Source organism: Pyxicephalus adspersus, chromosome 8, assembly GCF_032062135.1.
Source record: "Pyxicephalus adspersus chromosome 8, UCB_Pads_2.0, whole genome shotgun sequence".
NCBI classification, from domain to species: Eukaryota; Metazoa; Chordata; class Amphibia; order Anura; family Pyxicephalidae; genus Pyxicephalus; species Pyxicephalus adspersus.
The window spans coordinates 68560083-68573862 of NC_092865.1; the positions used below are offsets into that span (position 1 = coordinate 68560083).

Here is a 13780-nt window from a genome sequence, read left to right on the forward strand (position 1 = left end):
TATTAACCAAGAAACAGGTACACATTTTCTGGGTGAAACGCGTCGGGTCTCGGGATCCAGTTTTGCCAGAAAATTCTCCTAATATTTGACAGTTGTAATTTGTATAGTACAGCCCATTTCACCCTCTGAAATATTGAGGGTGAAGCACGTGGTCTCTGTTCACACACAATATTCATTTGTTTTATTATTTGTATATATCTTGTATAATCACATTTTGAGCCACAGAAAATTCCCAGCTGTTCTTTCTTTTTCTACTTTACTACTTTTCACTTGAATATTCACTTGATGAGCACATTAGTTACCTTGCCAGGCTGGGTAAATTGACAATCAGCATTAACATGGCAGCCTCCTCTATCTTCCAAGGCACAGTTGTCAATAGGTACACATTCTATCCCATCACCACTCCAGCCTGGATTACAACGACACACGATTCCTGTGGGGTAATTGATGCAAATTGCCTGCAAGAATCATGTAATGGTGATAAATCACTGTTTTCATATATATGCTCTGTTGAGATCAAAAACTGTTAGATACACTTATAAATAAAGCCATTCTCCAGGCAAATATTAACCAACCTGCCACTCCCAACTCCTTTTATCTCATCTTGCCCTTTTTTTTTTAAATCATTCTTTATTAATTAAGATTTACTCTCCTAAATCCACTGTCCAAGTGTCTTTACCATAAGCAAGAGACCACCGATCTAGCACTATGTATGTGTCTCTGCTGAACAGTTCTAATTTAAATTTCATCAGAGGACAGTGCTCAAGCAAATCGATAAAGTCTCATTCCCAACTATCCAAAACCTTGAATGCGAGAATAGAATAGAATACCCGTGAACAGAAAAATAAAATACAATTGCCATGAAACAAAGTACTATGTAATCCACTTTCACTGTCCATATGATAGGGATTGTACAAAATCTACATATGAATAGCAGATTTAGGTCGCCTACCTAAGCTTGATTCACTTTTCAGCCCTTATTTTTAGGTATTTTGGAGGTGGGATGTCTTCACTGTACCCAGCCCCATCCACCCAATCCTAATGGATTTCATTTTTCTTTGTTAAGTGGGTATGGCATTGTTCCTTAAAAATCATCTAGAAACTTTACCCTAAGGTGGCACATAAATAAAATCTGGTCCTCAGTGTCCATCCATAGCTGAAAAAAATGGATTCTTTAGGACTATTTATTTTCATGACTGACACATTTTACCTAAAACAGTTTTGGAACTAATTTAGTTCTGTTAGAATTGCAGAAGGGCAGTGGTACTATAACAATCGCAGAGCAGTATTTACATAGAAATGGTGCTTATTCAGCCTGGGGCTCTTTGGAACCATCATGTATAGGATATAGGGTTTAGGGGCCAATCTTAGTCTTAAACAATAAAAATCATGTTTGCAATAACTTGTACTCACATTCTCTGAACATCCTCCTCGTTCTGGTTTTCTGCATTCATCTACAGGTTGACAGAAAGCGCCATCACCTTCATATCCATTTTTACACTGACAACTGGAAGATATGTAAAAGTGTTATCAGTTCTCATGTTATTAGAATCAAAGAGTTACAACCAATGGTGTTCCCATTTGTGCTGCTTCCATATTATTACAATAATGCACATATACCTGGTGGTATTCTCAGTAGATACGCAGACTGCATTCAAATGACAAAATTGTGTAGCATTTACTGATTTGCATGGTTCTGAATGCTGATCACAGAATTCTCCAATGTAGCCATCTTTGCAGCGTCCACCCTGACATACCCCTCTGCTCCCGGGGCGGTTATCGCACACTCCGTGCACGCACCTGCAGTCTGGAAGCATCCACAAAAAACAGTAGGTATTAGGCATAGACAACTAATGTGGACATTACATTTTAAATATTATTTAATGTTTAAATTCATGCCTGTGTTTGGGAGATTCTCCTCAATTCCTGTGTATTTGGCTGATGTCAGGCAGGGTAATTCTACCAACGTCCTCCATATTTAATTTAACAACAGAAGTGAGGGGGGTAGAGACAGCAATCAAAAAACAAATATGCTGGTAGTATGAGGAACATTTGGAACCACTATCGCAGGGATGCCCAACAGGCGGTTCGCGATCTACCGCTGAATTGCAAAGGCATCTCGGAGCCCTGCCTTTCAAAAATAAACTCTACCACGCACAGAAGTCTAAGTCTAAAGTTTATTGCTGGTAGATCATTTTGACTTGGTCATTTTAAAAGTAGCTCGCAAGCCAAAAAAGTTTGGGCACCCCTGCGCGATCGGGATTTATTTCTGTTGGTGTCCCTAGGCTAGCAGTCTAGCAGATGGGTGTTAAAGCAGGAAATGCAGAGAGCTAGGAATAGAAGAAAATGTTCTAATATGAGAAAGTTTCAGCTGGTGTAACCATGAGGTATAGCTTCTGTTTAATAATTTCCAAGTGTACCAGATTGTACGGGACAGTTCCAGAATTTCAGATGCTTTTATCACACAAAAATTTAGTTATGGCTTATAGATCAAATCAAGTTTATTGAAAAGGGATATGGAATATGGCCAACGACTTGTGTACTAAAAAAAGAAAGTACATACTGTCCCTAACATTCAGCTATAAATAAAATAATATAGTAATTTATACTAAATAGGGACACACATACTGGAACATCAAATCACAAAATGTCTTCCCAACTCTAAGCTTCAAATATGCAGAATATTTGTGCTGGCAAAGTTGTTTTTCCCATAGGAATCCAGTAATCCTGTCCGCTTTCTACTACCCCCTATAATTTGTTCCAACTTTCTGATGTGCAACCTCCTCAGTATGTCCCATGTTTCCATCATCTTTGTATAATGCTCCACATGTTCAATGCCCCTGTATTGTGACCTAACTTTTCAGTAACCACTCAAAAGCAGCCAGATGGTTACTGAAACGTGCTTGGTGGTAGGCCTGGCTTAAAGCGGCTAAGGAGAACACTGCAAAGCATAGAAGACCACAAGCCAATCATTGTGAATCCACAACCACTTTATTGGACACATCCACTTTTTACCAGGCATACAACTTTTTTTTTTTCTTTTAGTCGTTTAATGCGGAGCTAATTTTGCAATTTCAGTTTGCATGGTCAGGCAAGTCATTACTGCAGAAAAGGGCAGAAGATGTCCCTTATGTAATAATGTTCCTGACAAAAAGATGAGCTGCGCATGCGCAGTGTCAGCTTTAGCTTCCAGGGAAACTCGGCACTCCATTATCCTCCCTTGTGGAGCCCATTGTCAGCCTTATCCTTGTCACCTCCATACAGGGAGCCCATTGTCCCCCTAATACATGTTGTCACCCCCTTCTTTGGACACCATTCAGGTATGAATTATCCCCCGCTGAAGAGCTAAGCTGACACCCTTCCTCTCCTCTGGCATAAGCAGCCAGTGATGGTGCTGGAGAATGAGCATCATATTGCAGGGGAAAGAGAACAAAAACACTACATTTGTGTACCAATCTGGGTGGGAGTGGTTCTGAATGAAACTCAGATTGAAAATGTGAGTTTAGGTCCGTTTTAGGAGCCATCCCTGTGAATGACGGAGCGGCTGACAAGGTACCAGCTGCAAGAAATCACCTGATCCTTATGCAGGTCTGAACCTAACTTTAATTCCTGAAATGTAATGTATTTTTACAAAAGCAGGAATACATGAACTTACTGGGGTGATGCTACTCACACTCTTTTTTTTCTTTAATTTTAGAACAGTATGCCAGAAAGCTCTATTTTTATTAAATCTCATAACTAAAATATCAATACAGATATACCTTCAATCTCAGGGCTTGTTCACATGGTTTTTAACGGCTCCCGGAAGCCTATTCTGCACAGCTAGGCTTATAGGACAGGTTTCTCTCAAAAAAGAAAAAACAAATGCAAAAGCTTGCTTTTGGCTGGGGAAAGATAGGGAGCCAGGTACAAAAGAAAGTTAATTGCAGGTACAAGTGCAAGATGCAGGTGCAAGTGGTGGGATTAGGTTCATATCATACCTGCTATGTGCAGATAGCCAATGATGTGGTCCACCTGCAATTTTTTAAATCAGACCCACTGGCCATGGTGGCAACAGCCATCGTTGGGGGAGAGGGTCTCTTCCCCACAACCTAGCCAGTGAGGGTGCGGGACATATATGGAATCTGGAAGCCCCCTTTCATGAAGGAGTCCTCATAATGTCCGCCCCCACACCCTAGGGTGGGGTACAGAGTATAAAAGACGCCTGGCTGTCTTCTGCCCACCTAGCTGCCTTTATCTCCCCTGAGCCTACACCTGTTCCCCGGTTGCCATTTGTACCTGGCTGACTTCTGCAACTGGCTGTTTTGTACCTAGCTACCTTTAACACCTGACTGCATTTTGTATGTCTCTCTTTCACACCTGGCTTCCTATACTACCTTGCTTCTATTAACACCTGGCTGCCTTTTTTTTTTTACCATAAATGCCAATAAACACCTACCCAAGCATTACATGGAGCTTCTAAACAAACACTTGAAAAGGCCTGCAAACACTTGCTCAAAAAGCAGACCCATTCCTTTTGATTTCAAATATGTTTTGCAAAGGCTTTTGCCAGTGTTTACAGGCCATAAAAAACTGAACATAGCCTCAATCACATCATCAGCCAAAACAGAGTATGGTATGTTTATTAACCAAAATAATAATGAAAATATAAGAATATGAAAATTATTTGATAATGGAGGATTCGAGAACTGGAATTTAAGTAGTTCACCAAAACAACACAGAATATTTCTGATAACCTGATAGGGAAAACAAGTTTTTAGCTTTGTATTTTATAACACCTATTTGTTCAAAATAATAAATCAACAACTTGAAAAAGATATTAAAGAGTCCCATTTGCCTCACCTTCCTCACATTCATCCCCATGTTTTTTTGGGTCAGAACATATGTGGCAAGCAATTCCTTTGTACTTTGAAAAGCAAGCACACCTTCCGCTCCCACGAATGCCGTCACTGCACTGTATGGGGGAAATTAAGAAGAGAACATGACTGATGAGTTCAGATGCACTCACATGTCCCCTATTCACTTAAACACCCCTCCCTCTTTATATAACGGTCCTGAATGGCCGTTTACTACATATACAGTTGGAAGTTAAATAACATTATTCCCATATACCTAATAAACTTACACAAAAACAACAAACGATAACAACATAACATACAATAACCTTATAAACTACCCTACTCAGGTTGCAGGTTCTTCAAGTCATAAATTATCCACCCTAACTTGGGATCTGGCCACACTGATACTTTGGATCCCAGCTGCGCATACCACCGCCTTAAGAACGATATCAGCTACCTGCAGACTACCCCATTACCACAAATCCACATCCACTTGATATTACATTTCTAACACCAGAGGACCCATACCACAGATAGTACCTTCAACCATTTCCACTTCATATCGTTCCCAATCTTTTACTGCCCTTGAGTACCCCAAACCACCCCACCAACAAATTTCAGAATTTGAGGAAGGGAGGGTGAGAAATTTTCACTTGCCATTAAAACTCTGCCCCCCCCCTCCACTTCCTGTTGTATCTCTATATATATTCTCTACTTAATCCCACACCCATAAAACCATCCCTGAACTCCCTTTGATCCCAACTTTTTTTCACTGACTCGGTCTGCTCTCCCTTCCTCCCAGTCGTGCGCCTCTTTTCAAATTCCCTCTGCTCACTTGCCCCTCTGTGCCCCTTTATAGAGAAAATTTCTTCAGATTTTACAGGAATGATCAGGATTATAAACAGTGGTGCAGTTTACAGAAGTGAATTTCAATGGTAACATCTTATAAATAAAAGCCCAAAGATGGAAGTAGTAGGGCTGTCAAAAAATTGGGTTCTACTGCGCAGGCGCAAAATGAAAAGCTAGCGCAGTATGTGTCTGAAATCGTGATTTGCTGTGCATGCATAAAATCAGGAGTCTGTCTGTGCAGTAGGGCAGTCAGAAAATTAGGTTCTACTGCGCAAGTGAAAATTCCAAAACAGTCTGCACAGTAGGGCCCTGTTAGCTGAGGTCGTCCTGTGGCACTCATGCAGGTGTAAACACTGCATTTTGGTATGTCTACCCCTGCATAATATCCATTGGAAGGCCTTATTTTTTTTTATTGTATCCTAATCATCCGTTATATCAAAATATTATTTCAATCTTTTATGTACACTTTACTAACATTTTAAAGTAACTGTGTAATTACTGTTGTACTTGTTGATAAAAAATAACATAAAATGATATTCTAAACTTACACTACCGCGTCCATAGCATGGGTTAGAGAATCCACCAGCACATGGTTTGCAATCTGGACCAAAGAATCCTGGACAACACCCGTTTACCTAAAACGAAATTTTTTAGCTTCAACAAACAACAGTTTTAAATGATGAGAAAGCTCTCTGAAGAGGCACCAACTGAAAAGTGTAAATCCTGCCAGTTTGTTACAACTATAGACCAATAAATATATTCAATTAATTTTTAGCACTCTTTTTTTAATAGAATTATTCTTTGGCATTGTAGATATGAAGAGAACTTGGAGTCAATGTACGTAAATTTTTAGAATGGATAACAAATGCGAAGGGTTGGATAAACACCTTTTCATGCGTTCATATATGCTTTAGCACAGGTGGGTCCATTTCCATTGTATATGTGTTGAGGTGCTGTTTGCAATGTCATTTAGATTGCCATTCAGTAAAAGGTTTAAGTGCAAAGCAAAGATCTAGGTTTCTGAACACTGTATGCCAGCCCCTGTATTGCCCCAGTCATTTCCAATTCACTCCAACCTCCACAGGGCCCACAGCCCTTCACAGTAGCCCTGGGGACTCCCACAAATCCTACCATACTCCTACAATGCCCCCCAAGCTTAACCCCCACAGAGTCCCCTAGCCACTTGCAATTTACACAAGCTCTCACAGTTCCCCCTAGACTCTCACAAGTTTCACCAGTTTTTACAATATTCCCCAGACAATGCCCCTCAAGCTTCCTGGGGAACACCAACCTGCACAGAGTTCCCCAGACTCTTACAATTTACACCAGCGCCCATAGTGCCCCCCGAACTCTCACAAGTCTTTACAATATTCCCCAGATTCTTACATTATACAAAACCCCTCATAGTGCCACCCACCTTTTTTCACAGTTCTCCCATGACTCACAAAATTTACACCAGCCCCCAATGGGCCGCCCAGGAGTCCCACAGTGCTCTCTAGACTTTCATAGTTCAAACCATTTTACTACAATGCCCTCTTAGGTTCAAGGGGCACACCAACCCACGCAGGGTCCCCCAGCTCTATACAATTGACCCAAGATACTACAGTGGCCCCTGGACTCTCAGAAGTCTCACCAGTCTTTACAATATTTCCCAGACTCTTACAATACACACAACTCCCATAATGACACTAAACCTCTCACAGTTCCAACTTTAACTTTTTAACAATTTAAGGCCCCACAATGCCCCTTCTTATCACAGTGCATACCAGACCATATAATGCCGCCCAACCTCCTAGGTGCTGGTGTTGGTTGTAAAAGGCTGGGGCAGAGGTGTAAACTGTTAGAGGCTGGGGAGTAATGTGGGGTTAGTGAGCATGGTAGGGATATCTATTTATTTGGGGGCTTGGGGGGGAAGGGTGGAGGCTCTCCAGGGGGATGGGGGTTAATAAAGAAAGATGTTCTCAGTGCAAATCCTTTATTTCTTCAGTCATGTGATATGTTGCATGGCCAGAAGGAAGAGGAAGACCATGGATGCTCTCTCTTGTGGGTACCCAGAGCTTCCAATACTGACAAACTATTTACACCTTGCTGCTGGAATGCATTCCAGAACATGGTGCCTGCCTTCACCCTGCAGATCAAATATTATTCTGCAGGAACAGCCCTGCAGGATCTATGCAAGAACCAGATTTTCTGTCTGATAAAGTGAATGGATCTGAATTGATCTGAATCAAAATCTACATATGATTTATTTTCAATCAACTTTCATCTCCTTAATTGCTTATCAGTCGAATGTGCATATTATGTACTTTGTACCTTGTACATAATAGGCCTGATTTATTAAAGCTTTTCAAGACTGGAGAAGACAGGCTATCATGGGGGAACCTGAGTGACCCATCAAGCCTAGAATTGATCAAATATTAACAAATGATTTTAAGAAATCTATTTCAGGTTTGCTGGATCACCTAGGTTCACCCATGATAGTCTATCTTCTCCAGTCTTGGAGAGCTTTATTAAATCAGACCCATTGTGCTTAAATAATTTAAATTTACATTACAAATTTACATCTGAATGAGATTTTACTCATTTACTGTCAAAAAAAAAAAAACAATGATAAGAGCAGAAGATAGTACATTGGTGTATGTAGTGTTTTTGGGCTTTGGAACAATCAGTTACTAATTAGAAAATTGATTGGTCATTTGAGCATACGATTGGCAACAGATCTACTCATGGGTACCCACCTTGTCACATTTTTTTACAGGTCAGTTAGCGTAAATGACTTAGTTCTTTTTTTTCCAGAGGTCCGTTTGGAAAGCAATGTGGTTTTATGTGAAAAGAAATTCAACTTTTACAAAATAATTACATTTTTTGTTTATTTTGGTACTTACCACAACTGTGCGGCTGCAGTTTCTGGAACACCCTGTTCCACTAGTGCCTTTGTCAGTAAAGTTGCAGTATTGATTAATTATACCCTGCAGAATGAAGAAAAAAAACTCCTTCAGGCTCACAAAAGTAGAGAAAGAAACTAAATCAATCCATCCATCCAAATCAATCCAGCCATTGAAATCTGACTTTAAAGTATTTGTTGTGATCTTTGAAACCAAATTACTTTACAATACATGCAGCTAGAGATGTCGGGGATGGCTAGGATTAAATATCTTTTACCACTTCTTCATAATATCTAAATAGTTCATTGTGCATGGTTTTGGGCACAGGTGCAGTTCAATGGTAAAATCCTGATGCTCCGTAATATGGAAATGATATATAAAAATAGGAAGAGCCATATGCTCACTAAAAAGCTTTCTTATTTGCGGTGCTACTTATGTTGAACTTTACTGCTTCCTATTACAGTGTTTATATGTCAGCCGACTCACTCAAAACACTACTTCTGTAATATGTTATCTCCACGGTTGTTAAGAAAAAAGGCAGATCACTAGCACTGAGCTACCTTTAGTACTATACAAATCTATATATTAGGAGGAGATGAAATGCCTTATATCAAGACATTGGAAATTGACTTCCCCTTCCAAGGAAACTCAGGGAATTATTAATATTATTAATAAACAGGATTTATATAGCGCCAACATATTACGCAGCGCTGAACATTAAACAGGTCAGATCTGTATGTTCAAATTAAGGATGTCCAGTTATTGGAACGCCTTACATCCAGGATACATGAGCGCGTTTATAAATTCAGAACAATCTGGGAACCATGAAACCCTTACCTATTATCACCTAGCTGCATATTCAGTCAATGTACCGGTTCCTTCCCTTAGGGGAAGTTCTAGTAAGTTACTGATGTCTTCCTGTATCCTATAGGCTTTACCTAAACTAATTTGATGCTTCCACAACCCCCGTTTCTTCACCTCCTTATTGACCCCCTTATTGTTGCTTGTTTTTTTGTTACTTTATCAAGGATTCACTATAAGCTTATTATTAGGCTGCTCACGGACATTTGTAATGACTTGTTCTGTTACTGATCGCTTTTTTTTTTTTTTTTTGGTTGTATAAACTCACATTATATGCCATATGGTTTACTTCTAATGTTATTTATGTTGCTATGTTTCTCTTTGTTCTTGTCTTTTGTTATTTTGAAAAAAAAATACAATTTTGTAAAAATAAATAAATAAATAAAAAAAGAAGAAATTTTTTTTTTAAAACTTTACTAGTCATAAAAAAGTTACTTTAGGTAAACATCACTTTAACAAGTCAGAAAAGTTGCTCATTCTACATATAACAGTGAACATGTACAGTATTTTTGACTAGTTTTGACTCATTCTGTTGCATTGGTTTTATATGTTCACTAATACACTGTTAGGAAAGCAAACAAAAATAAGATAAATCTCTTCAGTTACCATGTCTCTGGTACCATCTGGACATGGAGCAATAAGGTCACAGCTGGAGCATGGGCCCTAGAAACAATCAACAATAAATCATTCATCAAATTTTTTTTGTTATATATCAAGCTACAAGAAACTTAACAGCACAATAATAGTTTAGGTTTGACCTCATGGTGGTTAATATACAGGTAGTGCTCGTTTAGAATATAACTTAAATAGTCGGCAATTTCTGCAGAAGAGAGGAACAATAAAAAATGAACATGCAAAAATGATGATTGGTTTAACTGACAGTTTTGTTGGTTTTAATATATTTTTATTGGAATTTTCAAACAATATATTAGAGGTAGTACAGTTCAACAGATTAGAAATAACTTCATGGGTAAATAATGGAAACAGCAAAGGTTATAAAACAGAGGACAACGGCAATTATTGTAGAAATTTGGTGAGCAATACTTGACACCGGCTTATTTGGTATATAAGGAAAAGTACAGTGCATACAAAAATACAATGTTGGAAAGTAACACATGTAAAGGTCTTCATTCTCATGAGAATGTTATACTTGTATTGAACATAATCCACATGGGATGCCATAAAACAGGCTATGGATATTCTTCAGCAAAACATAGAATCCATGCTAAATTGAAATATCCTTCTGAACATATAGCTTCATTGAAGAATAAAGGGCGACAGAGAGAAAGAAGAAAAGGTAGGAGCAAAATCCAACCAGAAAGATAAAGGAAAGAAAAATAGTAGGAAAAACTGGCAGTGGAAGGGGAGCGAGCCCAACGTTTGAATCTGTATTGCTTTAATATAATAGCTGTAATAGTTACAATATATGGGTAAATAGTTATAAAGGATTGATCTAAGTCTAGCAGTAAGTAATGTAAAACCCACGTCTCCCACACAATGCTGATGACAATAGACCATGCTTTTTTCACAGCTACTTTTCCTTTATATTTTAAATATTTATATTGAAATAGGGGTAAAAAAATCTTTATTTGCCTTCATGAACCATCATTTTGAATCACTAACGTGGGCCCTGCACGCATACGCAACACATGCATATGTTCACCGCAGTAGTAAAATGGTATGTATTCACAAGACATATTTAGTAGATTTGGTACCAAGTTGTTTTTTTTAGTGACTGTAAGGGAATGGTACACTTTGTTTGGCTATGGATTTGTTTACCATCCTAAGACTTATTACATAATTCAAAGCTGTAAAGCAAATCACTATGCAGTAGGAAAATTTAGACATCATACTATGGCATTATATTCTGCCTTTTCAAGCGTGTGCACTGAAAATTAGAATGATGTAATTACCTGTATTACTTGTTCCTCCGTTTCATTGCATTTAGCCGGCAGGATTGGCAAAATGCCAGGGGGTAATAAAATGCCATCAAGAATGTGAATGACACCATTAGAAGCAATGATGTCGCTATGGATGAGCGGGATTCCAGAGTCTCCGAATAGAATTCTTCCCTAGCAAAAGATTAAAAAGATAATTCTGAATAAATAATAGACCTGATGAACAACACAGAAACAGTCACATATCACCTCATATTATCCTGCTAAATAGCACTTAATACAATAGATATACATTCTATATCAATTACAATAGGTATTTTGACTCTTTTATAATATAAGATGTGTTTCCTAAAGTAAAACAAGCAAGTAAATAAAGAATAAGTAAAACAAGACATGACTTTACTTACATTTTGAGTCACATTTATCTTTATGATCTCATTTGAGGTAGTCAGAATATATGGCATTGTAATTAATCTGTCCAAAGTGATCTAAAAAACAAAAACACAATCACACAATCAGTAACTTATTAGTTCCTTGAAGTTTAATAATAGTTTTATAATTTTGAAAAAGTAAGTTAATGACATTGGGTTACTATACACTAGTTAGGGCTTGAGTACTAAGACAACACCCCTGTTCTTTGTTGAATTCCCAAATAAAAGTTTTTGGTTGGGCTGGGTTGTGTTAGTAACTCACTCAAAACTAATGGGCTGCCATACTGCAATGCATGGTAACACCCAATGCCACACATTGCAAAAGAGGAAAGCCAGCCTATAGATACAAGTCTTTGGATATTACAACAGAAAAAATAATGTTTATATGTTTATGAAAGTTTGGATAAATATTTCCAGGCTGGGTTTACACTAATGCATCGCAGTAATGCATGTATAACAGCAATGCAAAGTAACACAGAGACTGGGGTGATGGGCATGATTTATTAAAGCTCTTCAAGGCTGGAGAGAATACACTTTCAGCAGTCAAGCTGGGTGATCCAGCAAACCTGGAACGGTTCTGGTCCAGGATTGAAAACATTTGCTAACAAATAGCAAATTGCTTTTAAGAAATCCATTCCAGGGTTGCTGGATCACCCAAATTCACTAATGAAAGTGTATTCTCTCCAGCCTTGGAGAGCTTTAATAAATCAGGGCCAATGTGTCAGACCTGTGATCAGTGCCTCTACATGGGGAGCATAGACCCTTTAGACTATAGCTACTTTTTAAATAAATACAAAGGGAATATTTTATTTTCATACACCTAAAATTTGATTTAATCTTATAGCTTAGTTGGGCTTTAATGTCTCATGGGACACCTATATAAAAATACATAGTTACATAGTAAGTCAAATTGAAAAAAGACAAAAGTCCATCAAGTTCAACCACCAGGAAAATAAACATATCCCAGATATAAAACCCCATAGACATAGTTGATAATAAAAAAAAATGAGTACCAGTTTAAAAGACAAATAGCAATCTAAACTGTTTTGATTAACTGGCTGCTGTACACTCATTAAAATCAATTCTATATAAAAATTGTGAACTAATATATGGTTTCTAACTCGGCTCAGTCTCCATACTGTGTTATACTAACAAATAGAACAACTTGAATAGCTGCCATGGAAAGTTCCTAATTCAATTGCTTTCTTCTTGGTTCAAGCCTGTCCAGCTACGATATGACAAGCAGGGTGATTGCCTACATGCAGAGTTAGGTAATTATCTTTTTTATATACACTTTTATGAAGAATTGTTTCAGACACTAATGTATTATACTTACAGAAGCAACAGAAGAGATGTGATATTTGACCAATTCCAACAACTTGTGTTTAGCCTGAAAAAGTAACAAGTAAAGATAGAAAACAAGAGTAGATCAATTTAATCTGTGATGTATTCAGTGCCATATGAATTGCTTCTGATTTTTTAAATTGCCAAAATATTAAAGAACCAAAATTATATTTTAGATACTAGTGGAGTTGGCGGAGTCAGATTTGGCTACTTACATGTCAAAGATACCTTACCTGGGGTCATCCCCCTGTATAATACTTTGTCTGCTAGAAAAATGTTGGTGTTTCCTTATTCCATTAGTAATTTCCCCCCTTGTCCATATTAAAAAAAAAAAAGCCAACTGTGTGGTGATGTGGTGAGAATGGAAACCCAGGAATGTATGTGCAGATATCTGAATAACACAGCCCCCAGAAATAAAAGATATTTTGCTGTTGTTTAACCCTGACCTGGGACCACATTTAAAGACCAACCAAATTTAAAGAATACATTTTGTCTTTGGTTATACAATAAACTAGCTATATAGCACTCTTACCTTAGTCAAAAGATATATTAACCTTCCATCTCTTAGGGAATCCACAGCCTTGTTACTTGGGACAAACACAGTGAAGGATTTATGTCCATTCAATATTGGTGGAAGATCACAGTTCTGCAAATACAGATATGTGTTTTGTATG

The 13780-nt window shown here is 38.0% G+C and overlaps 1 protein-coding gene across 1 annotated transcript in view; it reads right to left on the minus strand.

Annotated features, from left to right (window-relative positions):
- The window catches only part of STAB1 (stabilin 1), a gene marked incomplete in the record, with an annotated part of 106666 nt that overhangs the window by 60295 nt on the left and 32591 nt on the right, over positions 1 to 13780 (minus strand). The window contains 11 exon segments of the mRNA XM_072421052.1: positions 303 to 458; positions 1414 to 1507; positions 1621 to 1807; positions 4843 to 4954; positions 6236 to 6322; positions 8573 to 8656; positions 10040 to 10096; positions 11347 to 11505; positions 11739 to 11819; positions 13099 to 13152; positions 13639 to 13752. Of these exon segments, the coding sequence (XP_072277153.1) occupies positions 303 to 458; positions 1414 to 1507; positions 1621 to 1807; positions 4843 to 4954; positions 6236 to 6322; positions 8573 to 8656; positions 10040 to 10096; positions 11347 to 11505; positions 11739 to 11819; positions 13099 to 13152; positions 13639 to 13752 (1185 nt within the window).